The sequence below is a fragment of the Sceloporus occidentalis genome, unplaced genomic scaffold (assembly GCF_023333645.1).
Source record: "Sceloporus occidentalis isolate IW3139 unplaced genomic scaffold, rSceOcc1.0.p SCAF_3, whole genome shotgun sequence".
Classification (NCBI taxonomy): Eukaryota; Metazoa; Chordata; class Lepidosauria; order Squamata; family Phrynosomatidae; genus Sceloporus; species Sceloporus occidentalis.
Window position 1 is genome coordinate 126,310,824 of NW_028316983.1, and position 26,206 is coordinate 126,337,029.

Genomic DNA, 26,206 nt, shown 5'->3' on the forward strand with positions numbered 1-26,206 from the left:
GCCTTAGCCCTTCTGAAGACATGCTCTGGAAAGGTGTCCAGATCATCCAAAGCGGAGACTGAATTTTGGTCTCCCACCAGTGTTTCCAGAGGGGTTTTCTACAGACAAACAACCAAATTCCTCCCCTGATGATGACTCAGTGGAGGAGTCCCTATTGACACTTCTAGCTGGCTGAAGTGAAGTTGTAACAGGACACTGAACAGAAGTGACATCACATCAGTGTTAAGATGAGGAAGGCTGTGGTAGAGTTCAAATTATTGGAATTTGCTGAATCAGAGGGTGGGTGGCAAGTTGTCTTGCTGATAGAGGTACTGGAACTCCGGGAGGAAGTAGTGGCAGTCTGAGAGGTAGAAGAGAGTGAGGTTTAGGCATCACAAATTTAGAACATCTCAAGTCAGAGATCAGATTGAGGCATGAATGATGCTCTACAGTGGTTCTTGTATTTAAAAAAATACTTTTAGTATGGGTCTGAGCCATAATAGTGTGGCCAGCAAATATGCTGAGTAACAGTCCCAATAATAGGGTGTTGAACATGAAAGGTCCCCACAATAATGGTGATGTCTTGAATCCCTACAAGAGAGTGAAGAGAGAGAACATCAGTATTGAGATTTAGAATCCTCCTGGGACCAGGACCTACCCTGCTATTCAGACAGTGCATGAGGTCAAGATTCCCAATGGGTTCAATGCATTCCAGCATCTCAGGAACCAATGTTATTAGTGTCGAACCTGGGGCCTTGTGGTGAATAAGAGCTTTGAGAGAGGGAAGGTTTGTCAAGAATCAATCCTTCTGAACAGGAACCAACAATTTGAACCTCATCAGAGTGTGCATCCAAATTTCTAATAATTTTCTCCAGAATCAGACTTGTGAGATAAAGAAATACTGGAACAAACTCCCTCGGAATGTAGTGGAGTCTCCTTCCTTGGAGGTCTTTAAACAGAGGGTGGATGGCCATCTGTTGGGGATGCTTTGATTGAGATTTCCTGCATGGCAGGGGGTAAGACTGGATGGCCCTTGAGGTCTCTTCCAACTCTATGATTCTATGAGAATATCTTTAGGTTTTTGAGACCTGGAAGAGACCTTAGGAACCTTCTTCAGTATTGGAATTGATGGTGCCAATTTGTTGTCTGAGGAGGCTTGAAGAGGGGGCCAAATGGGTCTGGGTCATTGAAGGCTCGAGCTGTTGCCCCACAGTTGGGACAGGTGTGAGGAGATAACCAAGGAAGCAATATGAAGCAGCTTATTTTGGCCTGAAGGGCCTCAGTCTGGAGGGCCTCTTCTCACTGAAGTGTCTTAAGACAGGAAGCTTTGTTTTGCATAAGGGTCTGGCCTACTGGAAGCAAATGGGGAGGAGGAACCCAAGTTCCAGGATTACATTTTTTTCTACTGGGAAATGAGTTTGAATCAACCGTGTGGTCCTCACCCAGGTAGAAGAGAAAATATGAGGGATCTTAGCTCCACTAGATACTTCTTGAAGGAAGTCTTGGAGCCATAAGCCCCTGGAGACAGAAAAGATGAACTGAAAAAATGCTGAAATGCTGAGACTTTCTAAAGATCCTTCCATGATGGCAGATGAAAAGGAACTAGGTTTTGGTGGGAAAGCATAGCTTATATACATGTGGGCAAGGAGAAAGACTTACTGTGAGAATGCAGCTCTAGAAGCTTCCAAAGATCACACAGGTATAGAATGACCTCATATGTGAGAATCACAGAGACCAAGAAGCTAAGAATTGTTGGGCTGGATTGTGTGTTTGTGCATGCTGACAGCACAATTGTAAACCTCCTTTAGGATAATCTTATTGAAAAGCACAGTATAAACCTTCAAAAGAAATTAATTCAAAATAATATAGTTTGGGGAAGGAAGTTATTTAATTTTATGATGCCATTCCCTCAACCCGTCTAGAATAAAACTTCCCCCCCACCGAGTACTATTTGGGGCAATGAGGATGTTAATGAGATACATGCACACAACACTCACATATGCATACTGCATATTCATGAAGGCCTACACATTCTCCACCATCATTTCAGTGCAGAGTGATGAAACAGTTTAACCTCTCCATTCATATGGGCTGAGGTTTTAAACACAATTTAAATCATATTCCCATCAGTTTGGGAGTATGACTGTACCACAGCTATCTGACAAGTTGTCAGGAAAATGATTATACTGGTAAAGAGGATAGATGATGACCTGGTTAATAGGGTGGATGTGGTGGATCCTTAGGTGGGAATGACTATGTTATCCTAGAGTATGTTACATAGCAGATTCCAGACTGGGTACGATATTCTTATAGTGTTGGTCAGGATTACTGGGTATGGTATACTTATAGTGTTGGTCAGGAATACTAATCACATGAGTTCATGATGGATGGGAGTTTCTTAAAAGTGAAATATTGAAGGCACAATTTCAAACAGTTCCAAGATAAGAGGTGTCTAAAGAAAACAGGATGGATGTCTAAAGAATTTTCAACTGAGCTAGGATTTAAAAGGGACATGTACAAGAAATATACAGGGGGGAAATACCAAAGAGGAATTCAAACAAATAACTAGCACATGTAGGAAGAAAGTCAGAAAAGTTGAAGGGGAGAATGAGCTCAGGCTAGAAGAGAGATTAAAAACAATAAAAAGGCTTTTTTTGGTGATGTCCATAGCAAAAGGAAGAACAATGAAATGGTTGGGCCACTGCGTGGAGAAGATGGCAAAATGCTAACAGGGGACAGAGAAAAGGCAAAACTATTGAACACCTTCTTTGCCTTGGTCTTATCCCAAAAGGAAAACAGTGCTCAACCTGGGGGAAATGGAGCAGATGATACAGTAAGGAAAATGCAGCCCAGAACAGATAATTATTAAGCAGTTCAACTGTCCATGTTGGTTTTATGTTTCAAATGGCTTGGGACTTGGCACCTCAAACATTGCCCCTTCCTATTTGCATGCTCTATTCAGTATTTGAGATATTATTCCAAATCCCACAACTAAATGAGATATAGTAAGCTACCATGAAAAATAGGGTTTTGCTTTTGTAGTGGCCTCCATTCAGCAGCCAGTCACCATAGTGTAGTGGTTTGAGCATTTGGACTATGACTCTGAAAACCATGGCCATGGGTTACCTTGGGCAAGTCATATGCTATAAGCCTCAGAGGATGGTGACAGTAAACCCCCTCTGAACAAATCTTGCCAAGAAACCTCATGATAGTTTTGCCTTAAACTTGCCATAAGTTGGAAATGATTTGAATGCACATAATAACTCTCTTCTTTGGGATATCTTCCCAAGTAAAGTTCATCAAGCCCCAGTCCTTTAGCTATCGAGCCAAACAGACCTATGCATGTACCTTCAAGTCACCTCTCACCCTATGGCTACCCCATGAATTAGCCTACAGAACCTAGTATTTCCTTACCAAAATTTTTATAGCTGACTGTTCTGTTGGAGTTTTTAGAGTTGATCATCCATGATTTATGTTCTCTGATATTTGTTCTGTTTTGAAATGTTAATGTTATAGTGGATATGTATTATATGATGTTTTTATGCTGCAAACCAATTTGAGTTCACTTGTAAACATGGGATGATGGGGGTTAAGTTTAATAAATAAATAAACAAACAATACATACAATTGCATGCATGATAATCTCATATAACATGCAGTTCTGTGGGGAAAAGAAGTACCATTTTATCTTCCAATATAAACATGATATAGAAAATAACTATATGCCATCTTTATTATTAATTATACACCACTTTTTTCTTATTAATGATTGGACTGGCAGAAAAGAAGGAATCCAGAACAATAGTATCCTGTGATCCTCTTCACGTGCATTTGAAATATTGCACTCACATGGCAATAAAGCCATCAACAAGAAAAACAGTATTTTCCTTATACAGAAAAAATATTTTCCATATACTGATGTCAGATTTAACTGTCTTTAGGCTAGCACCTCCTTGGGAGAGAAGCAAGCAATGCTTGCTTCAGAACATGCTAATTTTTTGGCCAGATTAATGTCACCCAGAAGTGATTTACTTATTTATTTATCTTATATTTCTGCTAACAAATGGGATTCAAGGTGGCTACCAATAGGCAGAAAATGCAGTACCACTTAAAACATAAAACAAAGAGTTATGAAAATCAACTTTAACAGTAGTTAAAATATTTCAGTTAGAGCAACTGATTAAAATATCCCTGGATTAAATTTCCTTTCCACAGCAACCCAACCTGTTCCTGCTCACAAAAGGACAACAAGGATGGGGCCAATCTACCCTCTCTTGGTATTAAAAACATCTGTATAGGATTTCTAGCATATGTTCAGTTCCTCTTAAACAGAAAAAAAAATGGATAAAGGCTGTAAACACTAGCAGTTCTGCTTAGCTTTTTCACCACCTACACTGAATGTATGCATTTTCCAGTTATGTTGTATTGCCTCACAATGGGGACATTTATAACTTTGATGACAACAGTGCTTGATCTGTGCTCAGCTGAACATAATCACAGCTTCAGGACCTTTTACCACTGACAGAAAAACAATTAGACTTGCTACACTTAAGCACAGAAGCCTATAACCAACAGAAATGAAATCTTGACTCGCTGAGAAGCCTACAGCAGGGCACATGCCTATTGGGGAACGTGCATTTTACTACAAGCTTTGTGTACGCTATTTCAATTCATATACCAAAGATGTTTTACAACTGTCCCTTCAGGACAAACCTAAGTCTTTCACCATTCTGCAAAAAAACTCCAAGAATTTCCCTGTGCCAATGCATACAGTATTACATAAGAGTTACTGGTCTTAGTCATAATAGTGAACTGGCTGCACCACCATGTTGTATACTGTATAGCAAGACATCACAGTAAAAAACATCTCCTGTTACTACTTTACAAGCATTACAGTGAGCATTACAGTTTATGAGAAATAATAAGGACTTAGCTACTATCATCCATGTATAAACCTTTGATTCAAACAGTCCACAGCAAACTATTTAGAAATTTGGTATAATACATTTTCAAAGTGCATAGGAAATCTTTTATTCAGCTATAATTTTCAATTTCATTTTTACTGTCTAGCAAAGTTTTAGCTGTGGAAATGATATACAGTAGCCCCTCCCAATTTGTAAGGGATCTATTCTGGAGACTCCCCCCCACGAAAATGGCGACTTGCAAATATTCGAGTCCCATTGAAAACAACGGCACGTGCGCACAAGGCACACACTGCTTGCTATTTTGTCCCTCTCCACTTGTCCCTCCCGCGAAGAGCGAGACCGCAGACTCCAAGCTGGTGAAAAGGGAGGGACAACTGTATTTCTATTTTAAATAATATTTTTTTACTTCATTTTCATCATAGCTTACAAAGGGGCTCTCTTCCCCATTAAATGCATTTAATTCATATAAGACATTACAATGTCAAACCAAATAAAAAAAAATAAGAAATAAAAGGTATAATAAGTTTTGAAATTTATAATAAGTTCCTAGCGCCAGACCTTTCCATTTCACTAGGGTAACTCCTTTCACAGAAGAGCTGTCTTTAGTAGGACCCTGAAAGATGAGAATTAACTAGCAAGATGTGTCTTTATAAAGATATAATGATGAAGAGCTGATGCTCTACAGCAGGTGTGGCCAAACGTTGTGGATTAGTAGGCTACACTGGCAACAAGAGACCTTGTAGACTGCTTTTACGAGCGTACCGTTCCATGCAAAAGAAAAAAAAGAAAGAAATCCAAAATTAATTTTGTCCTTTAATGCCCCCAAACAGTAGGCATCGAGACAATTTTACTATATTTTTTGGCATTCACTGGGCCATTTTAACTTCAGGAGACTTTTTTTTTTAAACTTCCAGATAACTTTCTGTTATAAAGAAGGCCTCCTCTAGACCAAAAACAGCTGGGTTGGGGGGCAAAAACATGGTAAAATTGCCTCTGCACCCTCTACAGACTGTTTCGGATACCCAGTGGCCAAAAAGACCAACAACAAATAATTTATTTGGGGGGAAATTGTGTACCCTAGGGCTACAAACACAGCTTGTGGGATGCATGTGAACCATGAGCCAGCCTTTCCCCACTGAAAGTTCACCCACTCATGGTGCCTTCAACTGTGAAGAAGCTTCAATAGAAGCTCATATTCTCCCAAATCACAAAGAACACATGGGAGAAGGAATTTCTTCAGACATTCAACCATAGAAATTTCAATCTTTTAAAGGTCAAAAACAAGTGAACGGAGGTTGTTAGGCAATATGTATGCAGACTCTTAAAGCAGTTTTGGCCAAGTGCCTGAACAGGTGTTTATCCATCACATCATATTTCTAAGAACCATAAGATGTAAGTTTACTATCTGTTTATAGATCTCATAACTATAACTTTTGTTGTCTTTAAGCCAGTTTTGAAGCATCTGTCAGAAAAGCTATCTAGAGACACTTCTATGATTCCTTTAGCTAAATAAAGTCAACCCTCCTTATCCACAAATTTGTTATACATGGATTCAAGCATACACGGCTTGAAAACATTCCAAAACAGTATACATTTCAAATAGCAAACCTTGATTTTCCATTTTATACATGGGACACCATTTTGCTCTGCCATTATATTTAATGGGACTTGAGCATCCACAGATTTTGTTATTCACGGGGGATCCTGAAACCAAACCACAGCGGATAACAAGGTCCCACTGTATATTGTTTCAAGTGATAATTTACTTTACCTAAAATATTTTCTGCTATATGAAGAACCCAAGAACCTTGCTACCTGCCTACAACTGGCTAGCTCAAAACAAACACGGGGCACGCATAACTGAGGCAATGCATATTGCTTATAACACTTTTGACCTGTTTTTTGTTGCAGTGTTCACTGGGATTGATTCAACAGTGGAAGACATGTTGTCCTATTGTTACACATTGATCAGGATGGGTTACTTCTGGAAACTTACAGAATCCAAAGGATTTTTTAAAGGTCTAGAGGATTTTTTGGCTGACATGGCAGGAGCTACTGTAAATACCCCTGTCTCACTGAAGAATGGTGAGGTGTATAAGGCTATAGAAAGAGTAGCTCCAAAGCAGTGTCTCCAGCTATGTGGAACCCAAAGGACTCTCTGTTTTTTCTGAGGTGCTCAAAGCAATGAAACACACTGGATGAGAACTACAACAAAAATGGCTTAAGTCTTGATCTGAAGAAATTTTCCAAGCTCTGGGATGGCTTCAATGGCAAATGAAAAGAAGGATGAGTTTAACAATATCTAAGCTCAAACCACCAGATAATTAATAATAATCTTATTTAATCATAGCAGGTTCACCTACCTTGATAGTCACTCAAGTCAGAAAGAGTAACAGATCCTCTAATAATTTTGACCTTACATTTTGACCTCAAAAAAGAAGCACAACTAATGAATCTGACTCACAGGAAATTATTGATTCTTATAAAATTATTGATTGGGCCCTGGAGCTTGGTACTGCTCACAAATTTTCAACAATTGTTTCATGCACAGATGACTTGCAAGTTTGGGCAGAGCAACCTTGGAATAAAAATAGAAAGTGCAATGTTGGAATTAGATGGATCAAAGAGCAGAATACTAAGATAGATCTAACTGATATTTTACTTGATCTATTTATGTTACGTGGTCCAGGTTTGTCACTTAAAGGAGGTGAAATAATGGTGGCATTCAGAGCCAATGCTTTAATAACCAGAAAAGTCAGGAAATCAAAATGTCTAATTTTACATTTCACAAAAGGCAGTCTTGCATGGCACCATCTTGCTTGTTGACAAATAAAAGGTCTATTAGCTATCAAGTGAATAGTCCAGATATCCTGCAAAAGTGGAAAGCAATGTACAAAGATTGAGAGAAATAGATAAACTACTACTGGGCCTTTCAAACAAAATTAATTGTTCTAAAGGAAAACTGTTATGCTTATCAATCCAGATGACTGAATCCATACTTCTTAATTGTGGACCACACCTTCTGCATGTGTTCCAATTTTGTATCTGTTTCTGTGTTGAACAGGCCATTGTCATTAGATGACAAGTCATGTAGTGTGCTTGCTAATAGAGCCCTGAAGACTGAAGCCAAGCATGTCTTTGAAGGGCCATGGTGCTGGTGAAAGATTTACCACCATGGTCTAGTATGTGGCAAGAGGTCATTATCTGCTGTCTAGACAATTTATGAGCTTTGGATTGGAACAATTTCCCCAATTTACTGAAAGAAAGAGGCAACTTCCCCCAGAGCAGCTGGTGGCCTGTGCAGGCCAGGTAATTCAAAATCTTGCAGATGAGAGAAGCAGATGGAAAAAACTTGCTTTGCACTGAATCTAGTTTCTTCCCCACTTTATCACTTGGCACTGAGTGGGGTCTTGAAAATACCTGGCATTACACTGCATCTATGATAATGGAATTGGCTTTGGATGTTGACCAAGCCAAACCACACCTGAGTACTGAAGACTATAAAGGGCTTTGATCTTGGTGGACGTGGAAGGTATTGAGGAGTCACTCAGGATTTACAGATGACCTGGAATGGTTTGGTAGCATAGGTAGTGCAGAAGGTATTGTTGTGATTTTTATCCCATCTTTCCCCCCAGATTGGGGCCCAAATCTGCTTACAACAATTAAAAAACATCATTAAAAATCCACAAAATACAAAAGATAAAAAAATTAAACAGTCAGAAAAAAAATTAAAACCAGGTTAAAACATATATTAAAACACACACACCAACACAACAATTAGCAAGATGGGCCTTATATCAAATGGCTGTTGGAACAGAAATGTCTTTGCTTGTCTGTGAAAAAGTAGGTAGGGTGCCATTCTAACTTTTCTGGGAAGTGAGTTCCAGAGCTTGAGGGCAGCCACTGAAAAGGCCCTAGCCTGTGTTTCCACCAAATGTACCCGCGAGGTTGGTAGGACAGAGAGAAAGGCATGCCCATTAGATCTCAGAGTGCAGGCTGGTTCATAAGGGAAAATGTGGTCTTTAAAATACAGTACATTGAATCTGAACATAGTGGAAAATCAGGTCATTTATCTGAGGCTGTGGTTGTGTGATGGAGAGATCTAGGGACTTTGCCATTCTCATCATCTGGTCAATGAAGGCTCTGACATTGTTCATAGAGATGAGGGATCTAGTGGCCCCCACAAAATCAGAGGGGATTTTCTTGTTGGAATGATTACTGAATCTGAATTAGACCTGGAGTGGGAGGCTGTAGTAGCTGAGGTTGGAGGTTGTAATGCCTGAGATATGGCATAGATTTCAATCTGAGTTGAAAGAGCAGACACCTAATTTTTCCCTACTACTTTCTTCCTATATGTATTTGACTGCAACCTCCCCTTTTCCATCTAAACAAAGATGAATGGGATTTATAGTTTACTGCCAAACCAACTAGATTTTTGTACAGTGAGGCATACTTCCTTTTCCATTCACCTCCCTTTTCCTGAATATATCCAATAGGATAAATATCAAGAATTCAAAATAACATCCATATTGGTGTGGCAGTTTGACTCAAAAAACAAACAGACAACCTACTGAAAGTCCTAATGTATTAAACCACCACTTGCCAGACATATACTTTAAAGACTGAATTGACACGGAGACCTTGTCCTTGTTTCTTGCTGTAACACGAGACAGCCACACATGTGACTCTTTCTTCTTCCCCGGCTCCCACTGCTCAGGCTGACTCCCCACACACACACCCAAAACACAGAACAAGCAGACAATTGATCTTGTTACACTCTAATAAATTATACCCATAGCTGTCACAGGCAAAAAGTAACTCTATGGGAAAATGTGTTACTTCCTAAATCTGACTGTTCCTTATTTCAGCTATAATTAGCCAGGTGGCCTCAGCAGTGAGGCTATGGTTTGTCTACCAGCTATAATCGTTCCTAGACCAGCATAACATGGAGATGATAGTCCATGCTCAGATAATGCCCTGACCGAATTACTGTGATGCTCTCTATATGAAGTTTTCTTTGAAGAACTGGCATCTGTTGCACAAAGTGGCCATCTGTAAATGTGTAAATTTACAGCGCTTTATAAATAAAGGTTAATAATCATAATAATAATAATCCATGTGTTATCAAGGGCAGAAAGAGGTGAGCATATCACTCTAGTTTTGAAATATCTGCACAGGCTGTCAGTGAACAGTTCAAGGTGTCAGTTCTAGTCTACAAAACACTAGATCAGAACCCAAGTACTTGATGGGTCACCTTCCTTCATCACAGACTGACTGGTTTATAACATCAGCTAAAGAGGCTCTGACTGCAATACACTTGATGAATGTGTTCTGTTGGGCAACTACCTGTGGCTCTTGGTGATGGCATCCAGGCAAGTGCTACATCTGTTAAGGTGCTGATCTTTATGATTATTTGATTGTATTTTATTACATACTAATGGTCTTAGAAAACATATACACAGTGTTTTCTGTATACTGTAAGTTGTCCTGAACTACTTATTTTCTCCAAAGATGACACCATGTTCAGAGGCAAAAACATTGATCTGGCTGCAGACTAGACATGCTGTAGCGTCTACAAGATCAAGTAGAGAGGAAACAGTGGTGATCACTCTCCAGGTAGGGAAACCTACCTTTGGAGTGGTGGCAAACCATAACATTTATGTTAGGTATTTCAAAATCCATACACATAAAGCAGACCTGGTATAGATATTCACAATAGCACAACATTTGTTATGGCCCACCAAAGTTGATAAGTTGCATGGCCCAACCTCCACAACTCACTATTATCACATGTTTCCCTGGCATCAATGCAGCAATCCTGAAGTTGTCAGCCTTCCACTCAGTTGCTCACCTGATAACGGCAGAGCACTAGAGCAAGTACGACTACTATGTGAGGCTGGCAGCTGTCCCATCCTCTCCCCACAACACTTGCTGGCCTGTAAATCATCTTACCTTGCAATGACAGCAAAGTATATACACAGTCTACATGCACTTTCAAGCATTTAGGGGAGAAGGTAGTACAACTTCCAGTTCTCCTTCAAGTGTGCTCATGAATAAATGGTTTTATTTGGCAGTGGCAGTGACATAAGGTGCCACTGCTATGGGATAAAACTCTTTGTCAGCACCAATGAAGTGAAAAGCAGGTACTGGAGGGGTGAAGTTAGCTTTAGAAAGCCAACAGAAAGCAGCTGGTCCAAGCTCCCCTTCCTGGCCACAATAAACTTGGAAATGGGTCTGCACACTACAGCTATTTTTTATTAAATCCAAAAGTATATAGTTCTTTTTTTTATTAAATCCAAAAGTATATAGTTCTTTTTTTTAAGCCAATAGAGTTATTTCTCTCTGAATGGAAGACTATAATTACCAACATACTATAAATTAGAAATATTACTAGAAATTGTGGTATAGAAGAGGAATGAATTAAATTCACAATACAGCATATGAAATACAGGAAAACTATGAAGGGGAACCACATATATGGACATTACACAAGCAATATTTACGTACAGCACAAAATGAGTGGGTGAAGCACAAGAAAGGAAACTTGGAAATCCAACAGGTGAAACAAGAAAAACCACATTCTTCTTTCACAAGATGAGAACAAATCCAAGATCTTACCCTTACTAGGCATCAAAAGGCGCTTCTTCATGTTGCCTGGTATAACAGTGTGAAAACAAAAAAAGATTATATCAATAACCCAATACAGTATTATTTTAACAATCTGAACAGTGTTAAATATTATCTGTACAGGGATTTATTTATTTTGACAGAGGTATTGATTTAATTTAAGCAGCAACTGTGGGCAGTGCCGAGCAATATTGTTTTGTTAACAGTAATCCATACTGATATGTATAGCAGGTACAAAGCTAGATTTAAAAATCCCTTCTATGGACCATAGCACCAAATGCATATCTGTAGGTACTTGGGCATTTTTATATTAATTGTAGGAGAAAATATTAGAGGCTCATGAAACAATTTTGCTTAACTATCATGTTAACAATATATCTCTCTCTTTAAACTAAATTCCTTACCATGCTGCCGCCCCTCTGTAACTACTTTAGGGCATAATTATTGCAAATATTTGAAAATACTCACAAGGTTTACCATTTCATAGCAAGCTAATGAAAGTAAGGAAAAATACACCACTGATCACATACTTAAGCATGCATAATCTTTTTTTTATGGCTTTAGTAATCAGTCGTGCAACTCTGCCATACAATCCTGCTTTGTTCATAAAATATTGAGTCTGCAAGCAGATCACAATAAATACAGTCACAACAGTGAGAATGGTTTAGGGAAGATTTAGAGATGTGAAGACCCGTGGAAAAATTAGGGAAAAAAAATGTTTGTCTAGGTTTTTTCTTGAATCATGCTAAAATAAAATATTCCATAATTTATTTTCTTCCTTTTTAATTTTTTTCTTGTTTTTTCTTGGTCCCCCCCCCCACCCATTTCCCCGGGTTTTATTCCAGGAAAAAATGAAGAAAGAAAAGAAAAAAATTGAGGAAAGCAAGAAAATTATGGAATATTTGTTTTAGCATGATTCGGGGGGGGGGGGGGGGATGTTTTTCCCCTAACTTTCCGCAGGCCTTCACATCTCTGTATATACTGTTGGTAGAGAGGAAGTGATTTACATGTTAATCTGTGTATTGTTTTGTTGTTGAATGGCAAAGTCTCAGGGTGTCTATTTAATTAATGACCGTTCCGGATCCCTCCGTGTAAGGGGAATTCTGCGTGTGCTGGAGCCCCATTGGAAATAATAGGGCTTGTGCTTGTGGCATTTGCATATGCTGGGTCTTGATTTTGGTGTTTTTCAGGACTACTAGCCAAACTTTGTTTACTTTAAGGGTTTCTTTAATTTCTTCTTTCCTGTTGAAGTTGTCCAGGTGTTTATGGATTTCAATGGCTTCCCTGTCTGAACAAGCGACCAAGAAAATCCAGCAAATGCTGCGCTCAGTAATGGACAGGAGAGAACCTCTCACGGCTGCAGGAGTTTACTGCATACCATGCAGCTAAAGACAAGTCTATATAGGGACCACCAAACGCAGTGTTCTACCACGAATCAAGGAACATAAGAAATACTGCAGACTGGGTCAGCCAGAAAAATCAGCAGTAGTAGAACATGTTATAAACCATCCTGGGCATAAAATGCTGTTTGAACACACTGAAATTCTGGACCATGCCAACAACTATCAGGTCAGAATGCACAGGGAAGCCATTGAAATCCATAAACACCTGGACAAACTTCAACACGAAAGAAGAAACCCTTGAAGTAAACCAAGTCTGGCTATCAGCCCTGAAAAACACCAAAATCAAGACCCAGCAAATGCAAAAGAAAACCATCCAGGGTGAGGGAGGTTTCCCAGTAGACAATGGATCATTAATTAACTAGTCACCCTGAGACCTTGCCATTCAACAATTAACATGTAAATCACTTCCTCTCTACCAACAGTATATATAACCTTCTCTCTTCCATGTCAGCATTCTCTGAAGATGCCAGTCACAGTTGCTGGTGAAACATCAGGAATAAACTCTTCCAGAACACACACTAATAGCTTGAAAAAACTCACAAAAACTATTTGCATTCCTTCATGTTTTCTGAGAATACTTTCAGATAAAAAATTATTGAGCCAAGCTAACACAACAAGGAGTTCCTATTTCTCACATCTGAAACAAAAAGTTACAGGAGCAACTTGATTAAAAACTTTATAACCACAGAATATTTACCATCTATCCCATTGTGCTGCTCATAGCTTCTCTTCCCCAAAATAGTTGGTGATCCATTGTTAATCACTGGAGCAAACTTAGTACAAGACACACTGTTGAGGGAGCCAGACAAACTCTTAGCAGGATCAGGTTTCAGAGGGCAAGGATGAGACTCTGTATAGAGAGAGCAGTATGTTAGGGCCATGTTGCAAAAGCTGGTGACAATATAGCATATGGACTGTTGTTCCAACCTGGGACAGGGAACCTGCATTCCAAGGAACATTTCATTTCATGAGACCTTCAGTATCTTCTGACTCTGAGGCCTGTGTCCAATTATATCTTGTACTAGTGACTAGGTGCTTTCACCTTTTGAGCTACTGCTTCAAAACATACATTTGCATAGGTATAATTCAATGGCACTAGTTAGGATTTTCACTCTACTAGTATCAAAGTGGACCTAGGCCTTGTTCTCTCAACTTTTCCTCTCCTATGCGTCTGCTTTATATGTGTTTACATGTGCACATGCACACATGTGAGCAATAAAGTAAAGGAAAAAAAGGTGACAGTGAAAGCAAGATCTATGCAATGTGCCAACTCCAGCCCTTTTCTCGTGTGATTCTGTCTACAATCAGATTTGGCTTGAGCCTCCATCACCTCCAGACAGATTCTTCCCATAGGAAAAGCATTCCCAGCCCCCATAGAAAAAAGTTCCAAATCCTTGATTAAAACTCAAGCCTGACCCAATTATGAATACAGGGAAAATAAAAGTTGTTAAAACAAAAGATCTGTGCAGATCAGGAGAGACAAAGCTTCATACCCTCCTCCATTTACCTTCCCTGGTGGCACAATGGTTAAATGCCTGTACTGCAACCACTCACTCAAAACCATAAGGTCACAAGTTCAATACAAGCCAGGGCTCAAGCTCGACTCAGGCTTGCATCTTTCTGAGGTTGCTAAAATGAGTACCCAGCTTGTTGGGGGCATTTAGCTTACGTTGTAAACCGCTTAGAGACTGCTTAGTTCAGTATGAAGTGGTATATAAATGAAGCCGCTATTGCTATTCTTCCAAACCTCTCTGCTCAAATAGTTCACCTTTCCTGCTAAACTAGGTGGGGAAATAGATAGTATGAAGGCAAGAAGCAAGCAGGTGGCAAAATATCCCATTTGCACTACAATATCAGGGGACACCCCACGTACACACTCTGCGTGACTGAGAAGAGACTAGATTTATGCTATCACATGTAGTTTGAACCTTAATTGGTCTCATCCTATAGAGGCAGAAACACTACTTATTAAAATATGATTTTGTTTCACTTTTAGCTGTGAGGCTTAGAGTATAATCAACAAATTATTCAAAAATAAATTCTACTAAGCTTGCTTCCAAATAAGCAGTTACAGGATTCAGCCTTAATTCATATTAGAATATTTGAATGAGATTAATAACCTAAGGAAATTATTCTAAAGCTGACAGAAATGTGCTTAGGCATGAAAATATAATTACCAGAAAGTGCATCAGTATTTTAGGCTATGATAGTATATAACTGCTTTCTGCAAGAATCGTAAATAAGAAATCAGTACTAGGTGTAAGATTTGCACATTTCCATACATGCTTACTCACTTATTCCAATAAGACATATTTAAGGTAAGTGTCCAGATGACTGCACCATTAAGTTTCTTTTAAAGGGCCTTCAAAACTGAAATGACATTTGGGTCTAAATGCAAGCGAGGTGTGTGTGTTGGGGGGGGGCACACTACAGTTTGAGTATGTTCTTGACTTATTGTTATCTGTCTTGAGACTTATACAGCTGAGCTTCCAGTGGCAATAGAAGATGTTATTTAAAAAAAAATCAAACACCCAGGGAGTGGACCACAATATGTAATAAGCATGCCTGGAACACTGGGAGGAAAGATGATGGGATGCTGGAATGGTATGAGGGAGCAAAGCAACCATAAGGTTTGTGGGAAATGATCCAAATGGAGGTGTTTAGGAATCTTTATGAGTAAAAAGCCACGTAGTAATCTTCCTCTTGTGGCAACCAATTCATAGGTATGACATGTAGCTTGTCATTTTGGACCTCTGCTACATAGTGTGATCCTAACTGTGTGAAGGACTTAATTCCACAGTCAGTTTGAAGAACAAATATTTTAGTGTTCGATTGATTCTCTGTAATAAAGTTACACCATTCTCCCTGAAGAAGTCAGTCTAACTGAAAAGTAAGAATCCTCTCCCTTATGCACAGTTAGAGGCCAGGACCAGTTTTCTGTTTGAATGCAAGGATTGAAGTCCAATTAAAGGCCTGCTGAAATAATGAACTCACAACATTTTGAGAGCTCTTGAGAATTTCAATATGGCATGATTAAAAAAGTTTAAAAAAATATTTTAATGAAAAAATATCCTGGTTTGCACAATAAAACCCTCTCCAGTACACACACACACACACACGATAACATTCACAGCTACTAGATTAATATATGCTGCATTCTATAAAACACCAAATTAAAAAGGACAGATAAGTAAAATGTAGAATTTCATTGCCATGGTCAAATTGTCAAACCATGCTAGTAGAAATGAAACTCAACAAAATGGGATTATTTTATTGCTATATGGACATAATCTATCAGATATTAAATACAGACGCTACTTAAGCAGTCCACATTTTTAAAAAAAATCTATTTAAACAACTCTGATGAATTAACTGAATTTAGACGGACTAAAACTTGCTACTTAATTCTGAAATGTGTATTTCAAGTCATTGTTTATGCATAATGTGTAATTTTAAGGCACCTCCTGTTAGTTTGTTATTCAAAGTAATGTAGTAAATGAAGCTTTTGTGTATAATTCTTTTGTGAATCTATTTTTGAGCTTTCCATAACTGTTCATAATATGTTTAAATAAAATGCAGCAAGAAATTACATACATATTTATAGGTAAAATCCCACAGTTTCATCACATTTACGACTACCGTATGTAACAATGAACAGACTCATAGTCTTAATTTTCAGTCATAAGAATACATTTTGACACAGAATGAAATTTCGAAATTAAAAAAGTAGTGAGGGAGGGGCAAAGGAAGTAAACACATAGACATTTCTATCTAGGCCATATTATTACAGGAAAATGCAGTGCTTCATACAATAAAGCTTATTTTCATAATAGTAGAACCTTTTTCAAGAACTCTGCTTAAATCTGTCTTGACACTGTGACTGCTTCATATTCGTATTTACCATGAAAAAAGGTTATACTACTGGAATGCTTTGAGTATCAGAGCATTTAGGAAAATATCATTAAATGAAGTGAGATATTTTCCTTCCACAATTTCAGCAAATACGTTAATACCAATGGCAGTTTACAGAGCAAGCAAAATATTTCACCATTTAACATTCAATCATCTCTAAAACCTATCACTTAACAGCAGCTCATCATAACACAAAATCTTGAAGACAACCAGCTTATCAGATAACATTCCCCAAAGCAAGCTATTTGCTTTTTAAAAATAGCAGAACAAAAAACCCATGGAAAAACCATTTTGTGATCTGGAAAATCAAATTTCTTGTGAATACAATTTTCCTTCTTAAAATATTTACATGCATTCTGCTAACAAACATGAAAAGATTCCAGTTCTTATGCACAAGCAGTCAGTGGGTCTGCCTTGCCTGCTTCTGGTGTAGTAAGGAGTTTATTTAATTAAGACATATATAAACTGAATTTTCAGAGCAAAGCCCTCTAAGGCAACTTACAAAAATTAAAACAATATAAAAGAAATATTAATTTAAAATAAAAGTCATACGCTTGTGAGACATCTTATCTATCAATTTTGCTTAGAAGTTAGTTTGGAAGGACAGTGGAGGATAGATTATATTTGTAACACTCTGGCTGCAACTGCATGGCAGAAATAATCTGGTTTGATAGTACTTTAACTGCTATGGCTCAATGCAGTAGAATTCTGGGAATTGTAGTTTTGTGAGATGTTTAGCTTTCTCTGTTAGAGAGCTTTGGCAGAGTCTATGATTCCATGAATCCTTATCAAGTTGGGATGATATAACAAAGTACAAATCCCAGAATTCCTTTGCATTGAGCGATGGCAGTTAAAGTGATGGCAAAGTGGATTATTTCTGCAGTGTGGATGCAGCTATAGCCAAGGGTAGCCAAGAGGGAGCTGCTTGTACATATGAAGAATAGAAAGAAGCCCTTTTTTAAAGTGGGCCATCTTTCCAACAACTGTGGGGCAGGGAGTTTGCAATGCACTCTTACACCCTCCCTCTGTATTATTGTTTTTCTATTCATGATGACTTTCTCCCATAAAAGAAAAATAACTGTGCTTATTCTTGGGGAGAAAAACAAAATACAAAATGTACTGTATAGCATTTGGGTCCACTCTTCTGGTTAGGGGAAAACTAGGTGTGAACAGGGAATTCCAACCATGGACAAAGGGAAAGAATGAGAATTTTCTGTTCTTTGACTCTCAGTTCCCTGTCAAATTTAACAGGCTTTTGGCAAGATGATGATAATGATAATGATGATATCATTACCATCATCATTATCATGCCAGAGTAGATTACAGTATAAGCACAGAGAAAAAATGTGAATGGATCAGAAAATTATTCCATAGTCTAGTTACCTAGATACCGAAGTACTGCTTCTAAAGGTTTTCTAACAACTTGCTTTAGTAACAACAAATTTTCTGAAGAATCTGGTAATCGCGCTGCACCTGAAGGCAACATTGGAACAAAGAATACTTAATTTACAAATTAGCAAACAAATAGCATCTCTCATGCCAAAGGGACACTTTCCTGAAAATGTTTCAAGAGGAAGTCTACATAATGGAAAGTACAAGCAATAACATTTAATACAAGTCAGGCCAGAAACACAGTCTTGTACTGTAACATATCCCCAATCCTAAAGAGTACTGATTTTGTTCCAAGCTCCAGGGCATTTGGATGCTGTTAAGGCCTCTTGGAAGGGTAGTTCAGAAGCAGAACTGCGATAACTAACAATTTTGTTTTTCTCAAGACCTCAAGGCTTCCCTTGCTGTCCACTAGAGGGTGGCCACCCCACACTGAGCCTTTCATTGCTATGTAGCAGCAGGGCATGGACCGAAAGAAAAGAGGGAACGGGGGAAAGTGTATCCTCCCCACCCATTCTACAAGCTCAGCTGCTGTCAACAGTTTGACTACACAATAGTTCTTCTTAAGTACATTTTAAGACTTGATTTTTATTTTAATTTACAATTAAAGCATACTCAGTGAATAGAAACTTTCTTTTTTTCTGTGGCAGCCTTGTCCACTACCAACTTAATGGGCACCCACCCACCCATTAGAAGATAATATTCTCAGGTTTTATGTATACTTAGCAGATGCTCAGGACAATGAGCCTTCAATTGTATGGTTCAGATATTTCACTGAACCGTTTTAAAAAAATACTTAGAGGTTAAAAGTGTGAAATTAGGATGTATAAAGACTCACATTCTGCTTTGATTGCAGCACTGTTGATAGGCATGTGAGGGTGTCGTGCTGCATGCCATGGACGCAAGATGTCCCTACATAATCGTCTGGCAAGTCGGGTCAGCTTTGTTGCGTGTAGATAGAAAGCTTGCCGTGTTTTCATGGCAAACTTTGGGCTCCCGTTGTTTCTTATGGGCGCACTGTGAGGACTCTGGAAAAACGCAAATTTGTGACATGGTAGGTCAGAAGGATTCCTTGAAAAAAATAGCTTGAGTGAGATGTGATCTGTGCAGCCACACATACAGGATCTGCACTCATGCAGAGGCTGAGCTGGAGCATACTTGAGTGTCTGTTAGGGAACTGGTGCTCTAGAGAGTCAAAGGTCCTATCTGTGTATGCGTGTACACATTTTTGTACCTTCTCTCCAGACTATTTTTCTGTCTTTCCAATAGAAAAACATACAATTTTGCTGGGGGTGGGGGGTATGGTGGAAATTCACCTTTATTTATATTTTGTTTAAAAATAATGAGTGTTATGAAGATTTTAAAACAACTGTTTTAGCTGCATTTCATAGTCTCAAATAACTCTATAATAACAATACAGATTACCAGGAGTAGGTAATTATGATCCCTGTAAAATAAAAATCCTTATAGTGTGTAGAATCAACCCACTGTTGCTCCTGGAGTTACTGGCTGGGGTGGTGGTGGATAAAGTTGAGTGTAAAGACCATTTTTAAAACCAAACAATAAAATATAGCCACATTATAAATACAACAGCTTTGATAGTTTGCTTTTTCTTTTTCTAAAAAAAACACGCCTCGATTAAATAAACAAGCTAAAAACATACCAGATACATTTAGTATCTTATAGTAAAAGCTTCCGCTGCCTCTTAAACTAAACATATATTAATTATTATTGTAATTATTGTATTTAATATATATGCTAAATGCCAATTTATCCAAAATATATTTTAAGTTACTTAAAATAGTAAGGGTAGAATTGATTTTAAAAATATATATTTCTTTCAAAGTTCCATTTTTATATCCAAGACGTTTGTGGGGGTTCTCTATGACTTCAAAATTGCCCCTCCCAAAAAGGAAGCACATCAATAAGCACTACAAGCAGAAAAAATGTCTTCTCATTATTATTTCCCCCCTAAACAGCCACAACACTCCTTTCAAGAGTTAGGAGATTTGGTATAGGTATGTTCTGTGTATATACATATGAGCACCCAAAGACAATTTGTTATACCACATGAGTGCCCTTCTTCCATGTGTTCTGTGTGTAGTCCCACATATGGATTGTATGGTTCTACACATATTCTAACCCATTTGAAGGAGATTACTGTCTTTCCAGAAGTTGTGAAAGGATTCCTACAGAATTAGAAATATAGGTTATTATGATTCACAGTGGTTAAAGTAGACAAGGAGGACGGCTCATAATTTTGACAAAAAATGGTTCAGGAGATGTTAACCTAACTCCCCAGGTGGAATATCTGGAGATTTTAACTGATGCAAGCAGACAAGAATGCTCAAGACAGTGTATGAGAGAGGCTAGGCAATATGACTATGATAGTATAGTGGTTACTGTGAAGACCACCACCACAGAAGCAATCACTTGTCTTGGCTGAAGAGATTTGTGAAGTGTAAAGCAAATCCAAATGTATGGCAGTCAACCAAATGATGGAGGGTCTACTCTTCATTCTGTGGGGTATGAAAGAAAACTGGGAGAGTTTTTTAATGTCAGATGGAAGTCTGATTTATCCTGAAGACATGTCATGTCTGGACACAAGACTAACTTGGCATGCTGGAAATAACAAAGTACAGGATATAACAGCTATGAGAAAAAGAGATACAGATTACTGTGACAAAGCAGGTACTGTGTATATAAGGTGTGACTAAACTTGTGAAAAAAATATCAGGAATGCACCAGTTAAAGCTCTAGCAAGTTGATGGTATACCAGCAGGGTTGTGAATCGGCTCTAGTTTTTAGCCTGAACTTCAAAAGAGTTATCAAAGGTGGGAATAGAGTTCAGCACCTTCAATAATTGGTTAAAGTGGGAGGGCCTCAGTAAGTTTCATCCCAAGAAGGGTATGGGATAGCCACTGAAAAGCCCAACTGGCTGAAATGTCATAGGAAGTGTCACAATCGCTGTCAAAAAGCCTGACAGAGGGTAGGTCTGATAGGGAGGGTTTGGTTGTAGCAATAGCAATAGCAAGTACATTTCTATACTGCTTATAAGTGCACTTAAGCACTCTCTAAGTGGTTTACAAAGTGTAAGCTAATTGCCCCAACAATCTGGGTACTTATTTTAGCCACCTCGGAAGGATGCAAGCGTGAGTCGAGCTTGATCCCTTTTGCTGGTACTGAACTCGCAACCTTATGGTTTGTGAGTGAGTGGCTGCAGTACAGGCATTTAACCACTGTGCCACCAGGGCTCCTTGTAGCATGGTATAAACCTTCATTCAGGTATCGGCCACCATGTCTGGATCCCATGTGAAATGGAGCCATTTTTTTGTTTAGTAGAGGGAGGCCCTGATATTCTGAGCTATCCTGTGATTGAAGTCTTATTCTATCAGTAGAATCTTCATGGGCAGGCTCCTTCAAGTTTGGCTGAGATCAAAGCTGCATGCTCTAAGGAGAACTGCTTTGACAAAGTAGGCAAACTGAATGAAAAATATTGGCAGGAATCATCTAAGCTAGGGAGCTTGATGCAAGGTGGCAACAAAAAGTAGGCTATGGCCCAAAACACATGGGCCAAATAAAGCAGCTTCTGGTCACTTTGGGGGTGTGGTGTTTAGATTACCCCCCAAGCAGCCAGAAGCCACCCCAAGACCGGTATGGCTTGAGACTGTGGTCGTGGCCTGCTTTGGGTTGCCACGGTCCTGGCCTGATCATGACCAGAGGCAACTCATATGGGGCCATCTGCTTTGCCCCAAAGCTAGCAGTATACCGTAATATAGGAAACTGGAAAATAATTGATGTAGGAGACACACGAGTCTGCAGAAGAGACAGAGAAAACAGTGGAACTGAACAATAAAGTGACCAAAGCAATAAAAGCAAGAACAGAAGACATATATTAGTTCAAGGAAGGGGGAAAGGAAGAAAAATAAGGCAGCAAAGAAGCTGGAAGCTAGAACCAAGTAAGTAGAAGTAGAAAATTAAGACACATTTTTTTTGTGCTGAATACAGTTAGGATGTTACTAGGGACATACTTCAGGTAGGGTTTAGGTTGTCATATTTCTTGAAAGGAATTTTTAAAATGCATTTATGCAAATTGTCCCCAGAGAAGCACCAGAATCTCTGAGACTACCAAGGGCAAAATAAGGTGAAGAGAATCCAGGTCCACCACACATTTTGCCCCATCTCTCTTCAACTAATTTTTGTGTCCTATAATCCAAAGGGGCCAAAGTGATGGCCTGAGTCCTCTGGTTGTTTATTTAATACAACAAACATACCAAGTTGTTCCGATTTGGCCCTGGCCGCTCTCCATCTAGCCGAGTTGGCATTTTCAAGCCACCATATTTCTTCCAGTATGTCCAGCAAGATGTACAAAGCCGACACTGCATGTTAGGAGGGCCCCAAGAATACCACTGGTGAGATTGGGTCACTAGAAATTACAAGATAGAAATTATATATCCATATCTGTTCTTATATCTCAATTTAAATCATGAATGCCACTTTTAAGACTTCTCCATTGTAAAAGAAAACATTGAACTTCCCAAAAAGAATACAACAGAAAAGTGTTTACACATAGATGGTATAACCTATATTGTAATAGAAACTTTATTTTGTCATTTGCAGTAACATACTGGTACTAATATTTTCAGTTCAAGAAAGCACTTAGAAAACTTTTGCTATGAAAACAGAAAATACATTAAATTAACACTTTGCTAAATCTGAGGAGTTTGCAACCCAGTATGATCAATAAACAACTCTAGGTAAGTGTACTGTACATATGGCACACTGCCATCACTGTACAAAAAGCTTATCAGGCTTTGTTACACTGGTTTGTGTTGATCTAGCACTTTGGAGATGCATTTGTGGCTCAGCATACTACTAAAACTTCAAGAATCAACCAGACCAGCCACTACAACATTTCATTTTGTGTTTTATGGAGGGTTCATATGTATACTTTCCTCTTTTATAGCTACTAAATTTTAAACCAATAGCCTCATGTTCATGATGGATTTGTGAAATCATTATTTATTGTTTTCCATCTCTTTCCTTGGATAAGTAAACTAGTATACTATAGTTACCACAGGTTTGTTTATTTTTTATTTTATTTTACTGTTCTGTGAGAGAGTAAGCTCTTGACAGCACTAAAACAGACTGTCCATCCTCACAGGTGGAACTTTCTCTTTTAATCTCTCCATCCGAAGAGATGACTGACTGGAAATATTTGTCTGGGAGACTACTTCCAGAATTGGCAATGGGATAAAGAACTCTGGTCTGAAAATCATGGGTAAAGTTTCAGAGATTAGGAATCCCTTACATCTTAGCAGGGAAAACAAATGGGAAACAAAAGCTGAAGGATGCTCCAAGAAATGAAACACCAATGACTGTACTTGTTTCTGGTTGTTTTTGAAAATTAACAACCACCCCATTTAATTTAGATCTACGAATTTTCCGAAATGTGATACCCCACATTTAGATTAAGGAAAAGGAAAACAGTTTTGGTCCCCCTGCCCCCCACTTGGGAAGCTACAAGCTCATTTGATCAGTGGTGCTGCAGTGGGGGTGAGTGTTGCTTCTGTAGTGGTGCTCAGGTTGTTAGCTCTCAGCCCCAGCTCTAGAGGCATATGGAAAACCTGTGCAATGAAAAGATTGGTGTGGGACGGAAAGACTGGACACTGCCGTACTTGTTGTCCAACTGCTACTGAGCTGTTACAGGAAAGCACTCCTGGTAAAACTACTATTCCATCCCTTTTTGATATAGAAAAAGGATGTCAGTAGCTGTCACTGCAAAAAGTCCTCCCTTCAGAAGTATGATAGTGATGAGGTGGATTAGACAATTTTTCCACTTTATATCTCCATATTGCTGGTTTAACAGATGATCCCTTGGGTCAGCTATTGTCAGATTCCAGGAGTAGGAAGGTCTCTCTCCCTGGCCTCTTAGGCTAATGATGAAGAAAAATCCTAAAACTAATTCTTTGCAGAGAAAATTGTTTGTGGATATATCTCCTTGCAAGGAAATAACAAGTCTGAGTTGAAAAGGACTAGAGCGATGATGTGAGAGGGAGAAGTTGATACTACAGCCAGAACTAGTGGAAGGAACATCAGGGGCATGCTAGAAGAAGCAAGTGAGAGCTATTTGCCTCCTTCTAGTACTACCCTAGTGCTAACACACATACATACACACAAGAATCATTTGTATGTTAAAAGGATAACAAACACTCTCCCAGTCTTGTGATGCCTTAAGGACTTTCACATCTATTGACTAGATGTTTGAAGTGTCATGCTCAGTTGACAAATTGTTTACAAAAATATGTATTGCTGTTTTTAGCCTACATTTCCTCCAAAGGACTCAAAGTAGCATATATATTCCTACAATCTCTCTTTCTTCCTCTCTCCACTTGTATCCACTTCTTCTCAGGCTATCCTATGAGAGAGGATAGATTGAGAAAGAGTGACTTGCTGCTATTTCAACATAAGACTCAATATATACAGCTGGTGATAAGCTCACCTTCCAGGTGTTTTACATATGATCTTTGTGTACCTGGAGGATTTAATTTATGACAGGATTCAACAGATATTTACCCATGGCATCTGTTTTCATTGCCAAGTATTAGATTAGGGTTAGAGAAACCCTGATTCAAAACTCCACACAGCCATTAAGTTACCTGGTCCAGTCCCCTTCTTTCAGTCACACTTAATTCACAGAGTTGATAAATTAAATAAATGAATGTATGGAACTGGAATACTTCCATGAGAGAGCATGGCAGCTCCAGACTGATGTGCAGAACTCTGGATGTATTTGTCCTAAAGAATTAAGCAAATGCATCTTATCCTGTATGAGCAAGTGAAGGTGGAGCAAGGATTTCAGTACTGGCAAATCAACAATGGCTGAGATTGCTGGCATTAGCCTCTCAATAAATCTATTATTTACTTCCATTCTTTTTATATAATAATTTTTATTGACAAATCATACTATTTCACATGTGCAAACATTCATCAAACATCAGCAGACCTTAACAATTCCTTTATTTATATAATTCCAGTGGCCCCTTCATTTTTGCAAGGGATCCATTCCAGACCCCCTCCACAAAAAAGAAAATCCACCTATATTCAAGCCTCATTGGGTTGAATGGCGGCACCAGTCCCATTTTGCCCCCCTCCTTTTGCCGCCCATGAATGGGCGAGGGATGTGGACTTCATGTCTGCAAAAACAGAGAGGCGACTGTTTTTCAAACAATAAAACATCCTCCTCAGATCTCTCAGTTGCATACTCCACATTCTAAAAACTCCATCTCTTCTCCTCCCTTCTTCAACACTTTTCTATATCTTCTTTCCTATGTTCCACATTTTTGCCTTATTTCTTCTCCTTTCCTCTTCTCATCTATTTGATCATTTACTCTTATCTTATTCTTATCTTTACTCTCACATTCACACCAAACTATTCACACCAAACTTCTTACCAAAACTGTCCATTCACCTCTTTTTGTCTTATTATCTTTATTTTTTGTATATTATTAAGACTCATTTGTTTTACTTTTCTCATTTAAACATTAATATATATTTATGTAATACTTATATATAACTTGTACATTAACATTATAATTTCAATTTGTCCCTTTAGAATAAATCTATTCAGTTCTACAACATTTGAAGCTATCCACTTAAATCTACTTATCCACCAAAGCCACCAGTGTTCCTCACCTTTCTTCTAGAAATGTTAGCAATAGTCTCCATTTTTTATTAAAGCTTTCTAACATTTTATCTTTAATTAATTGGGTTTGTTTGATCATTTCCACTGCAGCGCATAATTTCAATAGCCATTCTTTGTCACAGAGTACAGTCTTCCTTCCATTTCAGGACATACATAATTCTTGCTAAGGTAACTATGGGGGCTGTCCACATGAACTAAAAGGCCCATGTTTTCCCTGGCCTTGACAATGCAGGACATTATCCCTGGGCTGGGATCAGGCCAGGATC

The 26,206-nt window shown here is 38.6% G+C and overlaps 1 protein-coding gene across 2 annotated transcripts in view; it reads right to left on the reverse strand.

Annotated features, from left to right (window-relative positions):
* Positions 1 to 26,206, reverse strand: part of LOC149316731 (metastasis-associated protein MTA1) — a 103,716-nt gene that overhangs the window by 21,250 nt on the left and 56,260 nt on the right. For both annotated transcript variants that reach the window (XM_089516129.1, XM_089516131.1), the window contains exons 13-17: positions 22,510 to 22,661; positions 19,074 to 19,263; positions 18,230 to 18,319; positions 13,632 to 13,784; positions 11,523 to 11,558 (exon numbers count right to left, since the gene is read on the reverse strand). In XM_089516129.1, the coding sequence (XP_089372255.1) occupies positions 11,523 to 11,558; positions 13,632 to 13,784; positions 18,230 to 18,319; positions 19,074 to 19,263; positions 22,510 to 22,661 (621 nt within the window). The remainder of the gene's footprint in view (positions 1 to 11,522; positions 11,559 to 13,631; positions 13,785 to 18,229; positions 18,320 to 19,073; positions 19,264 to 22,509; positions 22,662 to 26,206) is intronic.